Below are 25,992 nucleotides of genomic sequence, written 5' to 3'. Positions count from 1 at the left end.
GAGTGATTCAGTGTGAGAGTGAGAGAGCTGGAGTAAGAGTAGGAGTGAGAGAGCTGTTGTAAGAAGCAGTGAGTGAGTCAGAGTGAGAGTGAGAGAGCTGGAGTAAGAAGCAGGGAGTGAATCAGAGTGAGAGAGCTGGAGTAAGAGTGTGAGAGCTGTTGTAAGAAGCAGTGAGTGATTCTGTGTGAGAGTGTGAGAGCTGGAGTAAGAGTGAGAGAGCTGTTGTAAGAGTGAGAGAGCTGGAGTAAGAGTGAGAGAGTTGTTGTAAGAGTGTGAGAGCTGTTGTAAGAAGCAGTGAGTGAGTCAGAGTCAGAGTGAGAGAGCTGTTGTAAGAGTGAGAGAGCTGGAGTAAGAGTGAGAGAGTTGTTGTAAGAGTGTGAGAGCTGTTGTAAGAAGCAGTGAGTGATTCTGTGTGAGAGTGTGAGAGCTGTTGTAAGAGTGAGAGAGCTGGAGTAAGAGTGAGAGAGTTGTTGTAAGAGTGTGAGAGCTGTTGTAAGAAGCAGTGAGTGAGTCAGAGTCAGAGTGAGAGAGCTGTTGAAGGTTGGGGGGGGGGTTGGGGTTACGGGAGCAGTGTCTCTTGCGTGTCACCTGACAGAGACTGATCTCTGCTGCCTGCTGGAGTGTAACTGTCGGACAGTTTGAGGGCAATGCTGCGTCCTGCTCTCTCTGCTGCCTGTGTTAGCCCTGCCACCAGGCAGCTCCCAACCCCGAGACCACCCTGACAAACAAATCCCCCCTCAACCAGATCCTCAGAGCAAATCTGCATACTCTCACTGTCACTCAAAACCCTTGTAGTTCTCTGATTTTTATATTTATTTTTTTCCCTTATTTTAAACACTCAGTTGGCACTATCTGGAAATTAGATATACGTAAATAAACGTATGTAAAATGAATGAAGCCAAGTCCAAAAAAACAAATGTAACAAAATTATCCTTTTAAACCTCAGGCTTATTACTCAGATCTAGCCTGAAGTATGAGCTCACACTGTGCATTGTTGTGTTGTTAGCTATGTGTTTTAACCTGTGGGCTAGCAGAGGGTTTGAGTCAGAGGGAAACTCTCAAAGCCATTTTATTTATACTTCAAAATTTGCATACACTCAGCCCACTAGCAAAAGCCGTTTAAAGCTAAATGGGACGGCTAGTTTGGAAGAGAAAATAATTAAAGCTAAAGCTAAAATAGCAAAAAAAAAAAAGTTAACACCAGCCCAACCAAAGCAGACTGATCTTATGCGTTATCTGGTGCAAGGATGCACTCTCTGCTTTAAAGCAGATACAGGCTAACACTAATTGCGCTATTATCCATATCAGTTAATAAGTCAATTTTTGTGGAGGGTTTTCCCTGTTGGTTTGGTTTGTTTTCACACAGGCACAAACCTAAACGCAACAAAACTCACCCCAACCAACCATGACCATCTGGTCACATAAGAGCAGAGTTATTACTTTTTTATTATTTTTTAATAAATCTAAAGTGCTATGTGTGGTGAAAAAGTTACAATTCCCATCATCCTGAACACACCATCCCCACTGTGAAACATGGTGGTGGCAGCATCATGATGATGTATGGAGTTAAATACAAGGCAAACCTGGAATAAAACCTGTTAGAGGCTGCAAAAGACTTGAGGCTGGGAAAGATATTCACCTTCCAGCAAGATGATGACCCTAAACATACAGCCAGAGCTACAGTGAAATGGTTTAGATTAGAGAATATTCATGGGTTAGAATGGCCCAATCACAGATGCTCTCCATCCAACTTGGCTGAGCTTGAGCAATTTGTAAAAACAGAATAGGCAAAAAATCTCTATAGAAGCTAAAAGAGAAATACCTCAAAAACTGTAATTGTAGCAAAAGTATTGCTTTTTGGAATTTTCATTCCACTTCACAATTAAATGATAATTTGCATTGGTCTTTCACTTATAATCTCAGTACAATAAAAGTGAAATTTCAGTTTGTGGCTGTACAGTGACAAAATGTTTTTTAGGGGTATGAATACTTTTGCAAGAAACTGTTTACATAATCAACAACCTCTATGAAATACTCCTGGTACACACATGGACATACAGAGCAAGGAATGATAAAATCCTGCGCAACTTAAGAAATGGAATGCCCCATCCGAGTAGCATCCACTATCAGGCCTCAATCAAACTAAGATAATTCACAGGGCCTTGCCATGAGCATGCTGACCAGTGTTCAGCCTCACTCACAAGATAAAACCTCACAACTTATACAGGCATAGATGTTCCCTGAGGTAACATTTTATAATCAAGTTGCATACTGCAATTCCATGAGATTCTGTATGTCAGTGTATAGTGATGATAGTCAAATGAATGTAGTCAATATGAATCATTAAAACGATATTTAAAATTGTTGCTATAGTCGCTGGCTGGCTGTTGTCTACTGAAATAGAGTGACAGGGAAGTTTAAGAGAAGTTGTTCTTGTGTGGCCGTGGCTGCAGACCAGGAGAAAGCTTATTGAGACTGGATTGTCGTGAGCTTACTCATATTTATTCTTTTCCTGCTGCTTTCAGAGATAGCTCAGCTCTGTTTCGTATCCAGCGCTGCCAGGAAAGGCTTTTGAGGGCTGGCGTGCGTCTGCGGCTCCGGATGTGTTATACGAAACATGAAACAGGGGCTTCTCTGCATCATGGAGTTTTAATCCAGCGAAACTTTTAATAGCAGCATGAGCGCTCGTGTTGAATGGTTCCGCAGAGTAAAAATTGGGTTAGTAAGGCATTTTTGGCATCGGGACTTGGGACTGGTGTCCTATTTAGAAGGAACAACAAATTGCAATGGCTGTGTGTCTCGGATCCGCTGGATCTATCGGGAGCTCGCTTGCAAATGAAGTCAAACTGCAATGCATACGCATTTTTTTCGGGTTCATTTAGAAAATTAAAGGCTTTTCAGAAAGTCAGAGAGTCATAAAACTCTTTGAAACCAGTGAAAAAAGCGAGTGAAGAGCGAGTGTAGTATATTGTGAAATGCAGGTTTCTAAGAATTCACTGCATGCATTACCTCGTATATACATCCACAGATTACAGATAATGAGTAACAATGCTGTTTTTATCCATCTAGCCCTCCTTCCTTTCATCATTATTTCTACCCATCACCAATAATCCAGTCACACTTTCTTCTTTCCTTCTTTCCTTTCCTTTCTTTTTCATTCAAGCAATCATAATCTAATCTATCATTATTGCAATCCATCTCTCCACACATCTATTCTTTAATGTATCCTTCCCTGCCTTCTCCACCATATTCTTTCACTCATCCATCATATATCAATTGTCCTTATTTTATTCATTGGCCATCCATTCTAGCCATCCAGTCAAACCTTCTATTTATCCATCCATCTTTCTGTCCTTTATTTCTCTTGATCTATCTACCATTCAACCCAACCTGGACCCAATCTGGACAAGGCTAAATGAGTCAACTAGCTTTACCAGTCTGACCAGCATGAGCTGGCTAACCGTCATTTTCATGTCTAGCTTATGGTAAAGTCTGATAAACAACTAAATGGTGTTTCAAATATGGGTGTGGCCTATTGCATTATTTTTTGATATCAGTATTTTTTTACTGCAAAAAAAAAATACATATCATAATTATTGAGTTGTATTCTGTCCTGAAAACAACTGTCCTTGAAAAATAAAATAATAAAATATAAAATTTTAAATTAAAATATTAATAAAATATTTTTGAGAGTTTTTTCATATTGCCAACAATATCGCTATCCTACAAAAATAAATTCTGAAATATTGCGATACAGTATTACTTTAGGGCCATATCGTCCACCCCTAGTTTCAACTTCAGTATATTTCTTGTACAAGAGAGTGTGTTTAAGCTCTACCAACAATAAAAGGTCATAGCACACCACGATCTAGACTCAAAAAAACATTATAATCTTGCTTAAGATTAACAACAAATCATTCTTTATGGTTCTCTCACTTCAGCGCTTAATTGCCATCCAATGCATGGTGTGTCCATTAATTGTGCAAAGTGTTCTGAATACAGTAGCCTACCAAACCCAACTGTCAATCTCACTGAAATACCCCTCAAATAATTGAAGAATGTCATAAATAAAAGTTCTGTTACTCACGCAATGAGTGCCACTCATCTTGCCGGATGGTCTTGGTGATGTTGTAGGACAGGTTCTTGGGTATCGTGGCTGAAGAATAGTGATACTTGATATAGGAGCATCTTGCAATGGCACCTAGAACAACAAAACAGAGATCAGTTAAGTATGAGTGCATTTAAATCACAATTAAGCAATTATGAACTGTTCAAAAACATATTTTTCATATATAAACATTTTCTCACATCATTTTATTCTCCAGTAGAGCTGCAGAGAAGCACAGACACCACGCTTTATCTGAATAAAGCCAGCAGCAGAGGAACATTCACAGAATGTCTCTCTGTAGGAGGCTGTTCACTCCAATGCATCTGATGTGCAGACATTTATTTAACATCTGCTTTAATGCACACTGCCTTCATTCCACTATAGCATGTTTACTACAATCAGCAGCACATCTGATCACTTCTTCCTTTCTTCTGCCCATCTATCCATCCATCCATCCATCCATCCATCCATCCACCCATCCATCTATTTATCCACCCATCCATCCATCCATGCAATCTTTTAAACTGGTAGATTATATTATATTTTATCTGTATGTCCATCTCAAGTGGTAATACACCTGGTTTTGTATTTCTCTCCTTTTCTATCCATCAATCTATCTTCCTTTCATCATTCCATCTATCTATTCATCTACCTACTTTATCTATTCATCAATCATTATTCTTTTTATGCATGATCTATGCATCCACCCTTGCATTCTTATCTCTTTACTCATCCTTTACTTCCAACCATCTTTCAGCCTTTCAACAACAATTCATCACTTAGCTCTTTTCCTTTTTTACATTCATCCATCTATCCATCCTTATATGAATCATTACATCTCTTCATGCATCGATCCTCCGACCCATCTGTCAACACATTCTTATTCTCCTCCTGCTTTCTATCCATTCAACAACCTATCCATCCATCCTTCTCTACACCTTTATATGTATCATTATATCTCTTCATACATAGATACTCCCACCAATACATAGATACTCCAAGCACCAATAATTTATCTACCCTTTCTCTGATCCTTCCTTCATTCATCTATTTATCCTTATTTTCCTCATTCCTTCCATCATTAATCCATCCATCAATAACCAACCACATGCATCCTTTCTTCTTTCTTCCCATCATTCATTCATTCATTCATCCATCTATCTTTTACTTTCCTCCTTCTTCTCATTTATGCTCCAGAAAAAATGTCCACCATTTCTTCTTACCTTCATTCATTCATTCATTCATTCATTAATGCTTCCTTTCATTTTTTCATTCATCCATACTTCCTTTCTATCTTTCTATCTATTCAATCTATCTATCTATCCTTCCTTCTGTCCATCTGTCACCAATAATCCACCAGACTCCTTCTTGTTTCCTTCTTGCTTTCCATCCATGCATCCATCCACCATTCTTTCAGCCCATTTATCAGTCTATACACCCTCTTTTACATTCTTTCAACCATATTTTTATCCATTACCCCATCTATCATCTATACTGTACATCATCCATTTATTCATAGAATTTGCACTTTCATAAATCTGTGCATTTATTCATCATTTTTTATCACTCTCACTTCTCTCATATCTTCCACTCTTTCCTCATCATGTCTTTCTTTCTTTTTTACACTTTGCCTCATTTTGTTCTTTCGTTCAGCCTTCAGCTCCTCCTCTACTGTTGCTCTCTTATGAAATTCCGTCCCAGGAGAGAGAGGTGAACAGCTGTACGCTTCCTTCCTTTCTTTTCCTCCTTTATAGAAACTAAAGCAATTACATCCCTGATCATCAGCAGAGCAGATAGCAGGCTTGAGCACGACTTCACCATCACGCCTTTTTTACACTGCTGATTTCTAAGCATAGGCTAAGCGCCCATTTTGTGAACATGTGCATGGCAGTGCTTTGAAGAGCGTGAGAGATGCTCCTCTCCGCTTCAAGGCTAAAGTGATTTCACTGGAGAGAGGCACCTCCGAGACTCAACGGAAAAACTGCACACACCCCTCTTTCAGGCAAACGAGTGATGTACTCACATGTCCTGAAGACACAATCACTCACACACACACACACACACACACACACACACACACACACACACACACACAGGGGGGATATGGCTGCTGACAAAGGTAATTATAATCTACTGAGTCCCCGCTACTGTACACCCCGGCAGTCATTCAGCATGCTTCACCATCTAAGATATCATTTCCTGTTAATTATAATGTTATGCAGATTGGACACAAGCGCTTCCTTTCATCCTGAAGAGGGAATTGCAGTCCCAGCGCTTGGCCTGATGTTCCAGCACAGCTTCCAGGAACCTGTACAGCAGATCTAACCTACATACACTCCACAGCACTCTTCATATGCACACTTCATATGTCCATCCTCAATACATCATCCATTGATCCATCATCAATACATCATCCATCCATTAACACATCATACATCCATCCATGCATCCATCCACACATTCATTAGCAATACATCATCCATCAGCAATACATCACTCATCCACACATCCATTCACTGCTTCAGGAATGTGGGATTTTATTGTGTGTTATATTGACAGTATGATCATTTCCTAAATTAAGTTTAAAGCTACATCAGTAAACGCCTCATCACTGCTCAACACGCTGCTTCACTGTTAGCTTTTCAGCTCTGCCTTATCCCAGCACATCCTCTACAAACAGCTCTAGTTACACGCTGCATGTTCAACAGCGCTCTGCACTTAAAACACTGCGCTCTGCCCGCGTGGACCTGAGGCTGATTAGGGCCGAGTGTAAACCAAAACCATTCCTCTTCCCCGTCCCACCGGACCGCCCTGTCCTACTGTATATATCTCCTGATGGCTGGGGGAGCTGGGAAAGAGCCAGGCAGAGATCTCCGATAAGACAACAGAGGGTGAAAATCTCAGTGGCTGTTCATCAAAGAAAGCTCCAATACATCTGCACTGCTGACTGGCCTTGATTTACACTTGATTTTCACACAGTTCATATAAGTGATTATGTGCCTAATCTAGGGTGACCATATTTTCATTTGGGTAAACCAGGACACCAAAATGAATGACGTGTTGATTAGAACCAATCACTCTGTTAGGGGAAGGCCTTAAAACAAATAATATGGCGATTAGAACCAATCACTGCATCAGGTGGAGGTCTCTATACAAACAACGTGGCGTTTAGGATCAATCACTAACATGAAGAGGTCACAAAGCAAATAATATGGCGATTAGAACCAATCGTACCCAAGGAGAGGTGTCAATACAAATGACATGGCATGTAGAACCAATCATTCGTCTCTAAAAACGAACATCATGGTGATCCAATCGCACTCAGGGAGAGGTCTCAAAATGTATGACATATTAATTAGAATCAGTCTTTTATGGGGAGGTCTAAAACAAATGATGCTGCCTTAGGACCAATCACTTTTTCAGGGTGCAGACTCAAAACAAATGGAATGATTCGTGATTATGGGAAGGTCTTAAAAAAAATAACATTGTGATATCGACCAAATCTCTGAAAAAACATTCTGGAGTTCTTATGTTGTATGACATTTTTTTCACTAAATCATTTTAAGGAAATTTAGGAGGTCATTTTGGACAACATTTTGCTGGTAAGAGTCTATATTGCCGCTCTTTCATTATTTTTGTAAATTCAGGTAATAGAAACGACTCAATCTGCATATCTTCCCATAGAGCCACAGCAGTCTTCACCCCCAGCACTCTCCATTCATCAGTAGTCTGCTCTGCTGCTTTGAGCCTGTCAGTGAGCAGTCACTTCTCCTGCCTCTACCTGAAGAGTGTGTAGTCCTGCAGCACTGGGACTCTACCTTTAGTCTTTGGTTCTGTGTTTATCAAAGAGAACCTTTTCTTTCTCTGTAGGTTTAACTCCAGCAGGGTGTTTGGGTGTGTGGGTATATCCCAGGTGCTGCTAGAAGGACTTATATTTCAGGAGTTGTTCCAATATGAGTAACATTTGTGTAAATGTATATTTCTTTGGGGTTCTTTTGTTTTCAAATTAGGGGTTCTAATAAGGCAACTGATTCCTGACAAATTAAACCTACACACTTCTCTCTGAACTCCCAACATGCCTGAAATTTTCTGCATTTGCTGTCCATTTTTTCATTTCTTTTGAAGTTAGGGTTAGGGTTACTCTTTCACCTGTTTTCTGCGCTACAACTGTGCACTCTTGCCGCTTCTAGAGTCTTTGGCTTGTTTTCTACGCTACAACTGAGAACTCTTGCCTCTTTTAGACTCTTTGGCCTGTTTTCTGTGCTACAACTGCGCATTCTCGCCACTTGTAGACTATTTGGCCCGTTTTCTGCGGCACAACTGCGGATTCTCACCACTTTTACACTATATGGCCCGTTTTCTGCGGCACAACTGTGCATTCTCGCCACTTTTAGACTATTTGGCCCGTTTTCTGCGGCACAACTGTGCATTCTCGCTGCATAAAGACTCTTTGGTCCGTTTTCCATGCTACAACTGCGCATTCTCGCCACTTTTAGACTATTTGGCCCGTTTTCTGCGGCACAACTGTGCATTCTCGCTGCATAAAGACTCTTTGGTCTGTTTTCCATGCTACAACTGCACATTCTCGCTGCTTTTAGACTCTTTCGTCCGTTTTCTGCACCACAACTGCATATTCTTGCAGTTATATGTTATTTGGCTAGATAAGAGCTAATTAGATCACATAGAACATTTTATGCAAACATCGGACTTTAAAACAAACTGCTAAGAACTTTGTACAAAGTGTTCGCGACTGCGACCAACAGCACAACCTACACCACATGATCAGTAATAGTATAATTAGCCAGCTAGTTCCCTGAAACCTCGATTACAAATCAGCTACTCCATGTAATGAAAATAAACTGTAAATAAACAGTGGAGATGGAAAGATAGTTTAGAGAAGCAAAGGAAGAAGACATTTGGCTGCTTTGTTACTGAAACACTGGGGAATGGGTAGAGCTACACACCATATTGCAACCTTCCAGCAGAGGCGCTAAACCTGTGGTGGCTTTTCCACTTCTCTACAGTCACACAGAGAAACTGAAAGAAAAATAAGATAAATGCTTAAACAAAAGTCACTGCTGAATTTCACTGCTTTGATATTCAAGGGTTAAAAAAAGAGAAGTAAACTAATTTAAATATAGAAATAGACACTTCTTTTGTGTGGGATTAAAGAGTTAATCACTGGTTATCGTTATCGGCGCAGAAATTCTACATGGGTGGATGCCTGGGAGAAAAGGATTCTGGAAAGTTGGCAGTGGCTCCTGCTTCACCATTAATCTAGCACTCCTCTTCTTCCGCTTCCAGCGTTACAGAGTGGGCTCCTTTTAACCTTTCTTCTGAAGGGTGGGTTTGATGTGCGCTTCCTCCTTATCACAAGGGCATTTTCACCTGCTTTCCAAAGGATTCATCATCGGCATTTTCCACAGCTGATGCAAGAGCTCCGACTGAATACGAAAATAAACCATCCATTTGCCACGCTTTCCTCATATTGGATTCTAAAATGTACCTCTGAGACACAATTTCAGAATTAATTATCCTTGAATTCTGGGGGATTTATATTTCCCTTGGATCCTCTGCATGGTGGCATCTTTATTAACTCCTGGCCTTTTTTTTAAGTGTTCCTAACTTACCCTCATATGACTCCTCTCTCTCTCACTCTGGCCAGTGAGCCAGGCATACAAAAAAAAAAAACACTCTAGTGTAAAATATTGGCAGTGGAGTAAGATGGCAACCTGCCATTTAGTGTCATGTTGCAAAGTTACGCTAGCTAGTGGATATCAATAGGTGAAAGGTTACAATAGCAGTTGGCTGATTAGAGTTTGGCTGCGATCGATCAATGGTGTGCAGTTCTCATTACATGTAAGCCTGATCAATGTGTGACAGCCTGTATCTCCTGTAACCTAATGCCCCAAGGAAAAAGCTGGGGCTGTGCTCAGAATTAGCGTCAACAGGAACTGTCGTGTGATACAGTTCTGTACTTAAAACAAATCTACTTTACATTTAATTCTTAATTTAAATCAGACCACAGTTTCAGCAATGTAAATGTACCATCAGACATTGTTCATCATTTTAACTTTTAATGTACAAATTGGTCATTTTCTCAGGGGAACAGTGGTTGTTCTGATGTCAAAGGTCATGGAACAGCAGGTAAATTAATCGAGAAGTCTTACCTTAAGGTAAAGTTTGGGAAATTTCACAAGTTTGTAAGATGTGAGGTGTTATCTTGTTCACAAAGAGGTGGCTCAATGGCTATCACATTTTCCTCACAGCACTGGGGTATTGGGTTTAAGTCCCTATCTGGCTGGAGACTCCATGTTTTCCCCATGTCTACGTAGGTTTCCTTTGGGGGCTTTCCTCCCACAGTCCATAAACATGGAGATCAGGTAAATTGGATACTTTAAATTGCCCTGGTGTTTGTGTATAAAATAAGAGACAACTTAAAAATGATGAGTTTCTTTGATTTTACCAAACTGAAATCCTCTGGAATATAATCAAGAGGAAGATGGATGATCACAAGCCATCAAACCAAGCTGAACTGCTGAAATTCTTGCACCAGGAGTAAAGTCATAAAGTTATCCAAAAGCAGTGTGTAAGACTGGTGGAGGAGAACATGCCTAGATGCATGAAAACTGTAAATAAAAACCAGGGTTATCTCACCAAATATTGATTTCCGAACTCTTCTGAAAACTTGAAAATGAATATGAACTTGTTTTCTTTGCATTATTTGAGGTCTGAAAGAGTGTGTGAAAACGTGTAAAAAAAAAACATCATTTGTAAAACGTCCTTGGGTTTATAGAAAGGGGCTATGTAAGTGTAACTTAATTCATCGCCAGTTTGGCGGAACACTGGCCAACATGCTCATGGCAAGGCAATGTAAGTTACTAATGTGAGTTCAAGCAAATAGTGGGTGCCAGATGGATGAGTATTAGAAAGTAGTACACATCATTATACACAGTAATTATCACCCACAGTGTACAGCGCAGTAGGTAGTAGTAATATTAGCGCACAGCAGTGTCTGGCTAGGACTGTCCTTGTGAACAGAAATCATGGGACAGGTAATAATATCATGTCTCATGACTTTTGCCATGTCCCACAGAAGCAAATTTATGTCAGTGTATGTTCTACACTCATTTTACTTCTGAATAAGAACAGATCAAATAAATAATTAAAAGTCCAGTACTGCCATGAAGCGTGTAAACTTTCGATTACAACCGTCTTCTTAAAATTCTCACTGTGGCACTAGTTTAAGCCACAGCCTTCTGTCCTCTGAAACGAGTTCAAGCCTCGGCTAGCACCATTCTTCTCATTTAAATATTTATAAAAGTGTCTTGGCTCACCTCTGCATTTCGAAACAATCCGGCTGAAAACACAGTTATCAGGAGCGCAGTGTTCTCTCTTCTTCAAATATTTATACAAGCACGGCCAATTACGCATTCATCCCCTGAGCCTTTCTGTCAAAGTCACCGGAGGTTAGACTGACAAAAAATGTGTTTCCTCACACGGAGCGCATATTGTTTAGGGGAGGGGATTAATGGAGAACTGTGATATCCTGCCATTTGTTTCTGAAGATTTGATCCTTGCAGAAAGCAGGGATTGTGCTGCTCATGGCTATAGGCCAGACTAACACAAGCCTAGTCAGTGCAGGGCAGTATAGATAAACCTCGGTAATACAATGTTTCCCAAATACAGTACCAGTCAAAAGTTTGGACACTCCACTTCACATTCAATGTGTTTTTTTTTTTTTTGTGTGTCCAAACTTTACACTGGTCCTGTATTTCACAGGATCACAAGATGACAGGATGTTAAAATAATAATAAAATAATAAACTTTTCCATGCTAAGTAAAATGTCTTTACAGAGTCTAATTCGTTATCCCATTTTCTCCGCAATTTTGCACAGCCAATTACCCAACCCACTCATTAGAACTCCCCCTATCACTATTAATGCCTCAACACACCATGCTTCCTCCGATACATGCAAAGCTAGCCACCGCTTCTTTTCGAGCTGCTGCTGATGCAGCATTGCAGAGTAGCATTACAGCGCGCTTGGAGGAAAGCACAGCGACTCGGGTTTCCGATACATCAGCTCACAGACGCCCTGTGCTGCAGACATCACCGTTTAGTGATATGGGAAGAGAGCGCCATCTACCCACCCGGAGGGAGCAGGGCCAATTTTGCTCCCTCTGAGCGCCGGCAGCTTGATGGCAAAGCTGCATGAGCGGGGGTTTGAACCTGCGACCTCCCGCTCATAATGGCAGTGCTTCAGACCGCCGGACCACTCGGCACCACCTAATTTGTTACACATCCAAAAAACACCTTGCAACTTATACAGGTGTGGTCATTCCTAAGCCCCAAAACTCAATGATCCCCTAATATGATTTACATATTGATTTCTATCATATGATTCTTGAAAGATAAGTGACTACAGAATAAAAAAACAGTAAAAGTTTGTTTTGTTTTGAGTAATTATTGGTATGTCCACTATATGTACAAATGTTCTAAAAAATGCATTCAGCTTCTTTAAGTTGCTCCCATTGTTGATACACATGCAATTGCACAAAGCTTTAATTCTTAAAAAAAAAAAAATATATATATATATATATATATATATATATATATATATATATATATATATATATATATATATATATATATATATATATATATATATATTTTACAGTCAAACTAGTGCAAGATATTGTGTAGATAATCTACAAAGATTTCTCTCCTCACTGAGATTTCCAGATCTCCACTAAGGCTAGGTGCAGCAGCATTAGCATTAGCAGCTAACCGCTAGCCACGGTTAGCCCTAGTAAATGCCGCTGGACATCGACACACTGAGGAACCCTGAGTGTTCCAGTAACCAAGGGCAATATTAGCTAGCGGTTTGTCCCACGTAGCTTGTTTTAACAGGGTAAACGCACAGACTACACTCAGGAGGCGCTTTACTGCTGCTTACCATTTGACTGGTAGAATTCATACATAAGGCGCACCAGATTATAAGGTGCACTTAAGATTTTTGAAAAAATTAAAGGACTTTAAGTGCGCCTTATAATGAAAAAAAATCAGGACTGTAACTCTGAGCAATATATAATAGACACCTATCCATCACTAACTCCTAGAATAAAAATGACACTGAGGGATTTTTCAGTTTCTCTGTTCGCAGAGCTGTTCCTCCGTTGATTGACAGGTTAACCCCCATGCTAGCAGCTGACATTCTGACATGAAAAGGGTTTTTTAGATAATCTCAGATAAATTGCCTCCCTACTTGGAAAGGATTGAGTTTGCAAACTCCACAGAAATAAGAGTAAATCCTGGAGGCATGATTTATTCTGACCTTTTCGGGGGGTAAACGTTTTGTATTATTGCCGTGGCTTGTACCAGTACTGTGCATACACACTGCTGAAGTGTGCATTCATTTGGGTGATGTAAGGTGTTTGGCGAGCAGAGATACAGTGCTGGAAGCAGGAGTTATCGGAGGCTGCAGTTGCTGTGATGCTTTTCATATATATCTCCCAATCAATCAAACCCTCCCGCTGCCTGCTACGCTGCACAGGAGCAGTGCATGAGTCTGCTGCAGAGTTCACCACTATCCTCTGCTCGTCCTGCTGTAGATCTTCTGTACAGGAGGAGGACAGAAAGGAGGGAAATAAATAGCTAAATTTGAGTAGGAAAATTTGGAGCCATGCCCAGTTAAGGACATAATTACATAATTTACTATACAGTTTGTTACGTAAGAAACTATATTTACACATCCATTTACTGCTTTTGAACATAATTCAAAGTGAATATATTGAAATAAAAAAGAGCTAATTCTTAGAGGTGTCACAGCTTGGTTTACATCACGGTTTGAACACCGCAGTTTGGTTTAAGTTTAATAAAAAAAATAAATAAAAAAGCTTTTATTTTGCTTTTATGGTTTTTGGAATATAACGCACGGCAAGTTAAGGTTACAGATATATTTCATTTAAAAAATAGATAGGTCATAATATTTATGTAAAACCATACAAAATTAATTTACAATTGACTTTAGAACTGAAAATTATCTCTTAAGTTAAAAATATTCCATGAAAAATACAACTATAGGGCAAGGAATGTTTAAATATGTAAAAAACTGTAATTCTTTAAAAAAAAAAAACGTTTATTTTAAAGTCAAACTAGTGCTGGATATTAATCTACACAGATTTCTCCCCTAAAACTTTTTTTGTGTGAGTAAAGCACTTCCCTTTATTTACAGTAAGCTTAGAAATCTAGTATTTTGTACAAGGTAGAGCACTAGCCACGGTTAGCAAGCACTTAGCTAGCCAACCCCCCCCTCCCCCAAGGTAGCAGTGCTAGCCAGCTGCGGTTAGCAGCGGTCCACCTATTAGCTTATTAGCTAGCGGTTCGTACCATGTAGCTTGTTTTAACACGGTAAACTCGCGAACTACAGTCCATTATACTTACCTCTGAACGTCAAAAGAGCTAGTGCTATGGTTAGCGGCTAATGCTAATGCTGCTCCAGCCTCAGCACTGGAGAAACTTCACTAAAACTCCTGTATAAAGCTGTTGTACTTTAGGGAAGTGGCTTTATTGCTACTTAAAACCTGACTGGTAAAATTAATAAATAAGAAGCACCGGGTTATAAATAAGGCGCTCTGTCAATTTTTGGGAAAATTAATATTTTAAATGTGATTTTATAGTCCAAACAATATGGTAAACCCCATAGTCAGAAGCCAATCAACTTGCACCATAATCATAATTTTACAGCAACACTAGCATTTTGGCTTTAAAATAGTAGCTTCAAAATTGAATAATGCACTGACTGTAACAGGCAGACAGAAAGTGTCACTATCTTTGCTACTTTAGCCTTTACACACTGCTAACTGAACAATAAAACTCTGAATAAGCAGACAGCATAACGCTTGCAAAAATTTTGCTTAACCAAAGACATTTTTGTGTAAAATTCTGCAAAATTACTTTACCCCATAAGTCAACATGATTCTCTCTCTTTCCGATTTCAGTTCTGTATCTCTTTTAGCTTGTCCAGTAATGTGTGCCTCAAAGATGCAAATACATTTCCCAACAGTAGGTGGAGCCTGGGAGCAAGAAATGCCAAATCTTACATAATATTGCTTTATCTGCTGTTCACACACCTCTTATATTCTATAAGTAACTGGATGTTCTGCACATTTCTCAACACAGTCTTTCTCAGAAAAGCTCTTAATGCTGTTGAAATCTGGTGGTGAATATCAAGTGCTGGTGTATTAAGCCAAAAATCAAACATGCGAAAAACTTAGATATGCACTACATGTTGTTTTTTATTAAACATTTTGTACATCTTGCCAGCTTAGATATAGATCAAGTAACATAGAATTTAAAATTATTTCTGATCAGACTCTTTGGGACACATTTTTCCAGGTTTTCAGTGAATCAGTAACCTTCTTCTACTTTATTATCCCCTAAGACTGTCATGATGTAACTGCTTAACCAATGTTATACGCCAAGCCTTAGGAGATTTTGAGCTCCGGTCCTCCAATCTGACAGACTGACACTGCTTGACCCATGCTCTGTGGCCTAATTATGAACATGCCTCGTGGTGCTAGGTGTCCTCATAAGGAAGATGATAGAGATAGAGGAAGACTTTTGGAGTGCATGAGTCAAGATTGTGCTTAGAGCCACTTTATTCTGTCACCAACGCCCATATGGGCATCATACATCACTGTCACTGCCTAGCATACTGCACAAGCTGTTACTGCCAAAGCCTTGAGGCTGAATTGGTTGATGAATCAGTGGCTTTGTTTCATGTTCTGAGCATTGCTGAAGCACTGGGCTTCTAAGGCATGTAAACATTAACGTCAGATGTCATTTGAGCGTGTGTGTGTGAGTGTGTGTGTACAAGCCACTGGGCTATATAATGTATAAAATGACATACTAAAAAATGCAGATTACACACACGTGGCTAAAAACATGATCATGACAGCATTGTCTATTCCAGGGGTGTCCAAACTACGGGGCATTTTAGAAATAGAATGAAAGTTGGCCCGCTGTTAAGCAGGTTTTTATAATGTGAGATTCAAAGTCTGAACGCTAGGTGTCAGAAAAGGGTCAAAGAGTCTTAAAGCGGAGAGAGAGCGCAGTTGTAGCGCAGAAAAACGGGCCAAAGAGTCTAAATGTGGCGAGAGTGCACAGTTGTAGCAAAGAAAAACAGGCCAAAGAGTCTAAAAGTGGAGAGAGTGCTCAGTTGTAGTGCAGAAAAACAGGCCAAAGAGTCTAAAAGCGGAGAGAGGGCGCAGTTGTAGCGCAGGAAAACAGGCCAAAGAGTCTAAAAGCTGAGAGAGTGCGCAGTTGTAGCGCAGAAAAACGGGCCAAAGAATCTAAAAGCAGAGAGAGTGCACAGTTGTAGCGCAGAATAACGGGTCAAAGAGTATTATTTAAAGTGATATATTTCATTATTTGTTTTATTACAGAGTCTGTGGCCCGTGACTTCAAATACATTTCTTCTTCTGGCCCCCAACAAAAAAAGTTTGGACACCCCTGGTCTATTCATTGCTCGTACTAGAAGATACTTATCAGGCATGGAGGACAGCAGTTCCCGCTCTGCCTCCCACTCTCTCTGAATAAAATTTCTCCATGTTAACGCACATCATACCAGGACAGGTGGCGAGCATCCGTACTGTGTGTGTCAGCAGCAGAAACGGTGAGCTATCTGTCAGCACCGTGTCAAAATGCAGGTATGTGTGTAGGTCAGTTTGGACTGGAGATCTCTCTCTCCTGCCCTGTTTTTTTTTCTTTTTTCCTAGTCCTCCACATCTCTGGCAGAGATGGGCACACGTAGCTGGCAGATGGACCCTACGACGCAGCTCATGCCCTGGCCTCATTATTTGGTGACCTAGTTCGTCCCCACCCCCCTACAGCCCCGGTCCAGGCCAGGCAGGATTAATGGATTGAGATGTGGGGAGGGATGCTACAACAGCCACGGACGCTTCGGCCCAGCTGCTGCATCTATCTGTCTACTTTATTATAACCCAGAGAAATCTCCACCGCCTTAGTCTCAGCCTCAGCCTCAGCCAGTCTGCGAAGAGGATGTAAGAGCTTGAGCATAAAATAAAAAAAAGAAAACAGCAGCTTATGTGATATGCATGATATGACTACTACTAAATATTGCATGGATTGGTTTAGAGTAGCATATTCAAAATGTTGCTTTGGGAGTCATTTTTATATGAAACGACATAAGAGAAACTGGCTCAACTAAATATAGATGCTAAAAAAAGAGCAAATATACACAAACCAGCCTGTATTTAAAGGCTTCGTATTCCAATTTGACATGGAAAATTTAGAAATGAAATCGTATGGTTTCCATTTTTCTGTGTATCTATTTATTTAAAAATTTAAAAATGAATCAAATAGCCAAAGCATACACTGACCAAATACTACAGATATGGCAGTATTTGGTTCACCAAAGTCAAAGTTTCACTCCCTCACAAGATCACATATCACTGCACACACCGCCCTCCAGGAAGTGGAGTCATCACCGGAATATTGAATTGACCTGTCCACACTGATATAGATACACCCTCACGCCACACACACCTTGCTGAGTATTGCTGGTTTTCCATGTACAAGGCATTTATCCCATTGCCGTTGTTTACCCTCTTGTGTACGACTGTTGGATTGCTGTTATACACTATTTTACTATTTACTATTTTGCTACATTATTATTATTAGACAAAAGTTCACAGATTGTTTTTTTACCCCTGAATGTTTGAAACTTACATTTAAAATTTATACAACATTTTCAGTCTTCTTTTTTAATATTGCAAAAATACACTGAATTATTGTGATGCTATTTTAGAGCCATATCGCCCAACCCTAGTGCCATTAGTATCTCTTTGTCAGGTTCGTTATTCACTTTTGCATAGTGATACTTTTTAACCCTTTAACCCAATCACTGCTTAAAAACACCACTTGAGAAAGCCCAACCACGAAATGAAGATTGTTGTTCAATAGCTAACAGCTAGAGACTCCCCACTTGAGAAAGTGCTGTATTATTGGTTGATCCCTAACACTACACTATCGGGTCATCTGTTCCAGTCTCAGAACAATGAGAGGTGAAACTCAAAATAAGTACAAAATAAGTACGAACACAGCTTAATACTGCGACTTGTCATAACCTTGACGTGAACCTTGAAAAAAATGCTCTGTGTAATTATTAATCAGAAGAAAATTACCTTTTTCATATTACTGGTGGTGCCTATAATCCACAAGCCCACCAAGAACCCATTAAGAATACTCTCTGAAGACTGTTTGCCTGTTGCAACAACAGAAAGAAGGAATGTAACAGCTGGCATGCGGTCTTTATCTTCTGACGCTTTGCTTTGGTTTCATGCGGAGAGAATTTTGGAGGAGCACGCCCAGAGCCAATTAAAAAAAAGGTATCAATTAAAAAGCTATTCCACTCACTCATCAAATCCACGGGTGGGCATCAGGCCTCATCCGTCATCCGCCGCGCTCCGGAACATCGTTCACTGCGATCTAATGCTAGCGTTTCAGTTTCGTAAATATTCTCCAATTTATCTTTCATTTACAAGCAACATTTCAGGCATTTATTCATGCTGGGGGTGGGGGTGTGTTGCGGGGGGATGCAATAGTCACGCATTCCGTTTCTATCAGTCAGCAGTTCCATGCTGACGAGGATGGGATGATTATAGTCACATCATCATTATCTGTAGCGAGCTGCCCATAGAGCTGAAGCAGGCCATTACTGGCCGATGCTATCTGACCACTGGGGGAGAGATGGCTAATTAAAGGTCGGAAAGCGAGTGCCAGCAGACTGTCCTTCAGTCAGAAAGGCAAAAACAGAACACTGCTGTTTCACAGATGCTCAGAAAACGCAGCATGTTAGCTTGACCTGTGATACCATTGGAAAAGGTCCATTGCAACAAGGCAAGCAAACCAATCAATTGCATGAAGTCCCAGACGATGAATGGTTATGAATTGAATGCAATGACAAACTGTGTGAACATCCCTTTAAATTTAATGACATTCAATAAAGGAAAGTACAACGACACTGTTATTGCCAACAGTAGCCCGACAGCCAGGTTTGTCATTCCTGCAGCTGGCAAAATATGAAGATTCAGCAATAATAGTGGAATTATCAATTAGAAATGCGTGTAAAGAAAGGAGAGAGAAAGAAAGAGGAAGAAAGAAAAAAACAATACAGAAGTAAGTGATAATTTATACAGGATGAATTAGGCCTACGTTTACAAATGCTGTAATTTAGCAGCACGTTGGGTAGCAAAAATATATGGGCAATAAAAATATTAGCTAGTCACCTGCCTGCCAGTCAATGTTAGTAACCAACTGGAACTGTTAGTTCAGCTTGTTTTTAATGGGATGATTATATGGCTATACACTGTAATTAGTTATATTACAAAGGTTTAAGAAAATGCATATCTGTTCCATATGTACTGTTTATTGTATTTAATGACATGACATTGCAATAGCCTAACATTCTTAACTTCGATTTTGACAAAGGTGGCGTAGCTTCTCTGGTATGCTAGTGTTAGCAATTCTAACGTGATATTCTATCGGGATAGGAATAACCTACGATAATTCCATCTATCAAATAACCAGATTTCTATCAGGTAGAAACAAGATAGATATAATATAGATAGAAAGATAGAAAACACAGGTGCGCCACGGATCGATTTAAATCCTGACAAACACTCAAAAGTCACCCATCCCTACTAACTATGCAGGTGCGTACATAGATGAGCTGCAATGCCCCAAACCAGCTTTTACATCAACAATAAACAGAATAAAGAATAACATATCATTGTTATTCCCTTTCACAGCAAGAAAGTGCAGGTCAATTTCCTCTGCTGAGACATGCAAGGAGTTGTTCTGTTAAGATACAAACGTGCCAGAATCATTGCACACCTGCTTCTTAAAAGGTAGTGACAAGTGAAACACTGATAAACACTGGTTTATTTCATGCTACCCCCAAAACATATGAAAATTAGTACATGCCTTTTGCGCGTTTCAAGCTGCACAAGGCTTTTTTTTTTTTGCATCCTCACAATACCAAAGACACACCAGCACTCCCTAAATCCTGGAGCACCACGCCTGGATGAAGCTTGCCTATAGATTGCTAAAATAGAAAACAAAAAAATAAAAATGAACTGATTTTCATAGCCAATCACGCTACAAAAGGAGAAGAAAAAGGAACAAAAATCAAAGTCACTGCTAATCTCGTGTAAGTCTTTATCTTTCTACAGAATGGTCTAATATTGGTAAGCTAGCCATTATTACACAGACGTAGATATTTCAAGCTGAAGATTCCAAGATGATAAGGTCAATTTTACACTGCTCAACAATTCTATATCATTTTTATATTACAATTAACAGTGTGACATTGGTAAATATTGGTAGACTTGTAAATATTCACTAAAATGAGTGAGCAGATCCTGCATTTCAGAAAGTGCACGTCCTTAGTGTTGCTGACGAAGGTAAAAATGAAGGTAGAATCTGATAAATCACAGGCATTAGCTCATAGAGCACCCTTATGTCATCTCGTTTTTTTTTTTTTTTTTTGTTCAGTTTTGCTGTCCTTGTGGAAACTTTGGTCCTTGGGAGCATTTGTCTGTCTGTATTTAGCCTAAGCTTTTAATGCAGAAAGCAACTAATCTGTTTCACTGCCGCGATTTGAACTCTGAGGTTTCTTCTTCTTTTCCACCAGACTTCAGAGCAGACTGTCTTATCAAAAGTTGGGATGATACAGAGTGGCTGTAAACTCTTTATAGCTTTGTTACTTGAGAGATGGGTTTAGACAGTGGTACAAATTGATGTTGCGTGTGTCAGCTTGGTATGATATAGTGGCCTGGCATTTCAGGCCCAGGCTCTTTTGAAATCCCTGGAAAGAGCGCAATTGATTGTCCAGATATTGTTTGACTGGGAGCGGTCTCGTTTTTGGAGCCGGGTAGATAAAGACGGATCTTAAGAAGTCAAAATTCTATAAGCTTTCATCCCAGCAGGTCATAATAGACTTGAAAACTGCAGGACCAGCCAGCCATCCAAATGAATTGAGCATGCCCAACGGGACTGATTTCCTGCATTTTGGAGAGAAATGTCAAAGCTTGCCTTTAGGTAGGGGGAACCTTTTATGTTTCCAACCTCCAGCTCTAAGGAGAAGATGCTGAATTGGGCAGATTTGCCGGACTTAAACTTTCTCTGTGTGGTCTATAGGAGCAGATCAAAAGATTCAATTGGAAGCGATTTGTTGCCTTGCACTGCTGCCCACTCCCACATCCTCTCAACACTCAGACTCAGGGATTCCCTTGAGTGGCATAAAGTTTTCCAAAAGCAAAGTGATGAAAGTCAGTGATGATGCTTCGGTGAAATGCTTGAATGCATTTACAAAACGTGCTTTGAAGTTCAATGATGCCTTAGGTGTTTAATATGCGCTACAGTATATATACAACTCTGGAAAATCATTCAAACTGAAGAGACTTCAGTTTCTCAATCAGTTTCTCTAATTTTGATAAGTATAGGTATATGTTTGAGTAAAATGAACATAGTGTTTTTATTTTTTAAAAACAGACCACATTTCTACCCTATTCCAAATAAAAAGATTGCATTTAAAGCTTTTATTTGCAGAAAATGAGAAATGTCTGAAATAACAAAAAAGATGTAGAGCTTTCAGACTTTAAATAACGCAAAGAAAATAGTTCAGAAATCAATATTTAAAGGAGTAACCATGGTTTTTAATCACAGTCTTTTAATGCATCTTGGCATGTTCTCCTCCACCAGTCTTACACACTGCTTTTGGAAAACTTTATGCCACTCACTCCTGGTGCAAATATTCAAGCAGTTCAGCTTGATTTGATGGCTTGTGATCATCCATCTTTCACAAAAAACACAAACAAATCAATATGCTAATATAGCTAGCTAAATGTCTGATCTGCTGTGAACAGTCATACAGCTATCAAGGAGAGGTTGAGTTTGTGTTTATGCATGCTGAGAGAGTCTTCCAGGCTCAGTTCCAATGGAGTGAATGAGGTATTGGGTCAGGAAGGGAAACGCAGGAAGAAACTAATATTTTCTTCCATGTGTAGATGTCATGGGATGTACAGCTACATGTATAAGAAGTATAGCTGTATTTGCTCCAACATCTGGCAGCAGAAGATCTGGCAGCAGCGATATATATGATAGAATTCTGAAAAAAGGTGAAACCCAATCAGAATGCAGTAAAACTGCAATCCCTCAGAATCAGGGCGGCCAAACTTGACCTAGATGCTGCATATACAAACGACGCATCCAGAAACTCTTGTTACTGGAATACAGAAGCAAGTCCTGGGTGAAATCTGTCAAATGAAGAGGCATGTTCAAGTGTAGAGATGGACCGTTCAGTGTCCCTTAGTATGAAACGTTTTTTACTTTACTGGGAACTCCGGCTGAGCTCCAGTGAATCCTGCCTATTATTTTGAACGTCCTTCCTGTTTGGTGTGGATAGAGCCATTTTGTCAGCTCTGCTGTGTTGCTGTGCTAATAGCTACTCATTCTATAGGCTCAAAATCCATTTATTGTATGGCTGCAACGATTAGTCGATATAATCGGCAATGTCGATTACTGAAATTTGTGGACTACAAATGTCATTGTTGATTAATCGTTAATTTGTAACAGTACTGCATTACACAAAGTTTACACTCAACTTAGTCTGTGTCTCCAAAAGTGCCCAAACACATCAGATTACATATTTAATCACTAAATATCAGAGCGTTCCATGTTTAAACAAGATCTAGACATTTAAATGCCTTTTAAATCTCATGTTCATCTGTTTCTTTCATTTTTAGAGATTGAGAACATGGCAGAAATAATCGCTGACTAGTCGACTAATCAAAAAAATAATCATAAGATTAGTCAACTAAGAAAAAAAATCATTAGTTGCAGCCCTGATTGTTGGAGTTAAAATTCTTTTTTCTCTTTCTTCCAACAGATGCATTAGTCTTACACATAGTAGTCCTACAAATATGAATGGTAGAAACAGCAAAAAAACAAACATCAGACTGAAAAAGCCAAATTCTGTACAACACAAGCCAAGTTTATGAGGTAGTGTCTGCAGACATGGACGATATTTTGACTAAAAATTGGTTGTTACATAGCCAATCAATCTTTCTATCTCAATTTAGTTCAATTTAGGAAAACGTAATACAGTGCCTACATTTAAAATTCAACACAAAGTATAGAAGAATAGAGATATATAAGTGTCCTTCAGTCATGTTGTGAGATGAAAACCTTGTTCTACGAAGACTTGGACTCTCCTAAGCCCGAGGAGGCTTTCCTTCACTGTGATATCTGCTCACTCTGGGCTCGGAAAAAGCAAGAAGAAAGAGTTCCACACCTCAAAAACAAAAACATTCCTCCTTTACTATATCACTAGTCATTTTGTAGAAATCATTGCTCTCTGCGCTGAATCTCCCAGCAGCCCCCTCTGTGCTCCAGGCCATGGCTGCCTTCCCCTCTTTTGGGGATGGAGCCGGCAAGAATTATGGGAGCTCGCAGCCGAAGCGAGCGCGATGAACGGATTGGGCTGATCACTCGCCATTAGAGAGATTTAGGCAGAGCCACGGGCAAAACGTGGGCAAGACTGCTGTCATGAAACACGCTGCCGATTTTACGCCGCCGACTGATCTGCTGCCTTAAAACCAGGCTTCAAACGGAAAGAGAGGGAGCGTGTTGTTTATCTGAAGCCGTTCAAATATTCAGACGGTGAGAACTTGGGTCCAGAACATGATTCATTGAGCACTTCTGAGTCTACAGGTATTCCTCCCACCTGTTTTACTAATTACAATTCCTTCATTTTGTAAGAAGGACAGCTCATTAGCGAGGCAGGTGGTATTGTGCCTGGTTGGAACGAATATCTGCAGCCGCCATGGCCCTTGATAGATCAACTTGAGAGCTGCTCTCCTCTGGAAAACAGTGACGTGATTCTGCAGACTAATTAATCTGAGAAGACACTCTCCATTGAATGTTTTGTCTCGCAGATTGTCTTGCAGATCTCGCAGATGGCATTCATTCCTGGTAACAAATATCCCACAGGATACTTTCCCTGTCTCATCCTTCCCACAGCCCATTGATTTCTGCCAAGGCTTTATGCATACCTGAAAAAAAGCTGGATTCACCAATGAGGTGAATGTAATCAGATGTAATCAATTTTAGCACCCTTCCCTCTCCCCAAGGAATCAACCTTCTTCAATCTTCAAACATCTTTTTCTTCTTTGGTGAGGAACCAGAGCAAATACAGTATGAGGACTTGAAGTGCAGACAGGACAAGATAAGATGTTCTGTGGCTCTCTGTGGGTTCCGTAACTTCTGAAGCAAAGAACAGGAAAATACCTTGCTTTAAATGCTTCATGGCCTGTGGGCCAACGCAAGCAGCAGAGCCATGCATTAATAAAACTGTGTCAGATCAGGTCATCCCCGACCGTACAACTCTATTTTTTCACTTCTCCCACTACAGGGATACTCGAGTGATTCAATGTCAACACAATTACCACAATTACAATAAACACCTTTAATAACTTTGGTACTACGTTGGGAAATGTGTAATGAGACGAATCCCACTATAGGAGGCCTTTGAAGAAAATATTGTGGAAATATCAGGCAGTTATCAGGGCCAGAGACTAAACAATAATTGATTTTGACAGACTCTGAAAGTAATGTGTTTTTTTTTTTGTATTTTGTGTTATCTTTCAAAATTTATGATATGACTTATTATATGGTACATATATTTTTACACCTTTACTTTTTTTTAGAACAGGTAAAATATTCTATGGTTCATTTTCAATTTTGGGGTGATTTATTTGAACAGCTGGTATATTGCTCAGACAAATACTTTGCATTACTACAGCTATTAACTAATGTATAAATGTCATTAAAACAAGTTAAACTGCACACAAATCTGCACCAGTCCAAAACACAGAATCTTCTTCTATGGCTGCACAATATATCATAAGAGCATCATTATCACAATGTAGGCATCTGCATTAGTCACATTGCAAGATGCGCAATATTACATCAGACTAAATTAATTTTTAAAATGTAAGATTTTTTTTTGCTCTTGAGCAGCAGTACCTTCTTCCTGTATTCACTTTCTTGCTCTTGTAAATAAGATAAATTAATGAAAATGTATAATAAATAGCAATTTTACCCCAGAACTGTTTGTCCAAACCAAGAACCTCTGAGGTCTGCATCAAATTCATCATTAAGATGATAAATAATAGTTTAAAAAAAATTGATGTGACCTGTTACCAATCCTGATATTGCTATGAAACCTGATAAATTAAGACCTAAATTAATTAATGTTTTTATTTTTTTTGCACCAATTCTTTTCATTATAATAAGTAGTTTGGTGTTTTCACTTTGGACCTCAACCTCACTTAACCACTTTCTCAATCACTTAACCCTAGACAATCTCATTTACCTCACTCAATCTCAGTTATCCTTGCTCTACCTCACTCTAGCTCCCTTACCTCACTCAACCTTTACCTTAATCTACTTTTCATATCTTACTCAACCTCACTCTACCTCTCTTACCTCTTTCTACCTCACTAAGGCCCAATCCTATTTCACCCCTTGGCCCCACCTTTGTCCTGATTCTTGTTAGGCTGGAGGGGTAGGGGGAAGGGATAGGGCTTGTCTCGGAAATGTTTCAGAGACGCACTTCAAACAAAGGGGTATAAGAATCACTGGTAAGAAAACAAAACAATGCACTATTTTACCATAGTTTAATGAGTAGTTTCAGTGTTTTATGGCCAAATTCTTCATAACAAGCTTAAAAAAAGATCGCTAGCAGTTTGTTTTAGTAGCTAGCTAGCTAGCTAACTTTCCTGTTCCATTTAAAATG

General features: G+C 39.6%; 1 protein-coding gene across 1 annotated transcript in view; it reads right to left on the bottom strand.

The window, feature by feature from the left end:
* The window catches only part of tmem178bb (transmembrane protein 178Bb), a 151,874-nt gene that overhangs the window by 73,009 nt on the left and 52,873 nt on the right, over positions 1 to 25,992 (bottom strand). Inside the window, exon 3 of the mRNA XM_049473320.1 lies at positions 4,088 to 4,201. Within this exon, the coding sequence (XP_049329277.1) occupies positions 4,088 to 4,201 (114 nt within the window). The remainder of the gene's footprint in view (positions 1 to 4,087; positions 4,202 to 25,992) is intronic.

Source organism: Astyanax mexicanus, chromosome 2 (genome assembly GCF_023375975.1).
Source record: "Astyanax mexicanus isolate ESR-SI-001 chromosome 2, AstMex3_surface, whole genome shotgun sequence".
Lineage (NCBI taxonomy): Eukaryota > Metazoa > Chordata > Actinopteri > Characiformes > Acestrorhamphidae > Astyanax > Astyanax mexicanus.
The sequence above is the reverse complement of the archived record's forward strand: the minus strand, read 5'-3'. Positions and strand labels throughout refer to the sequence as shown.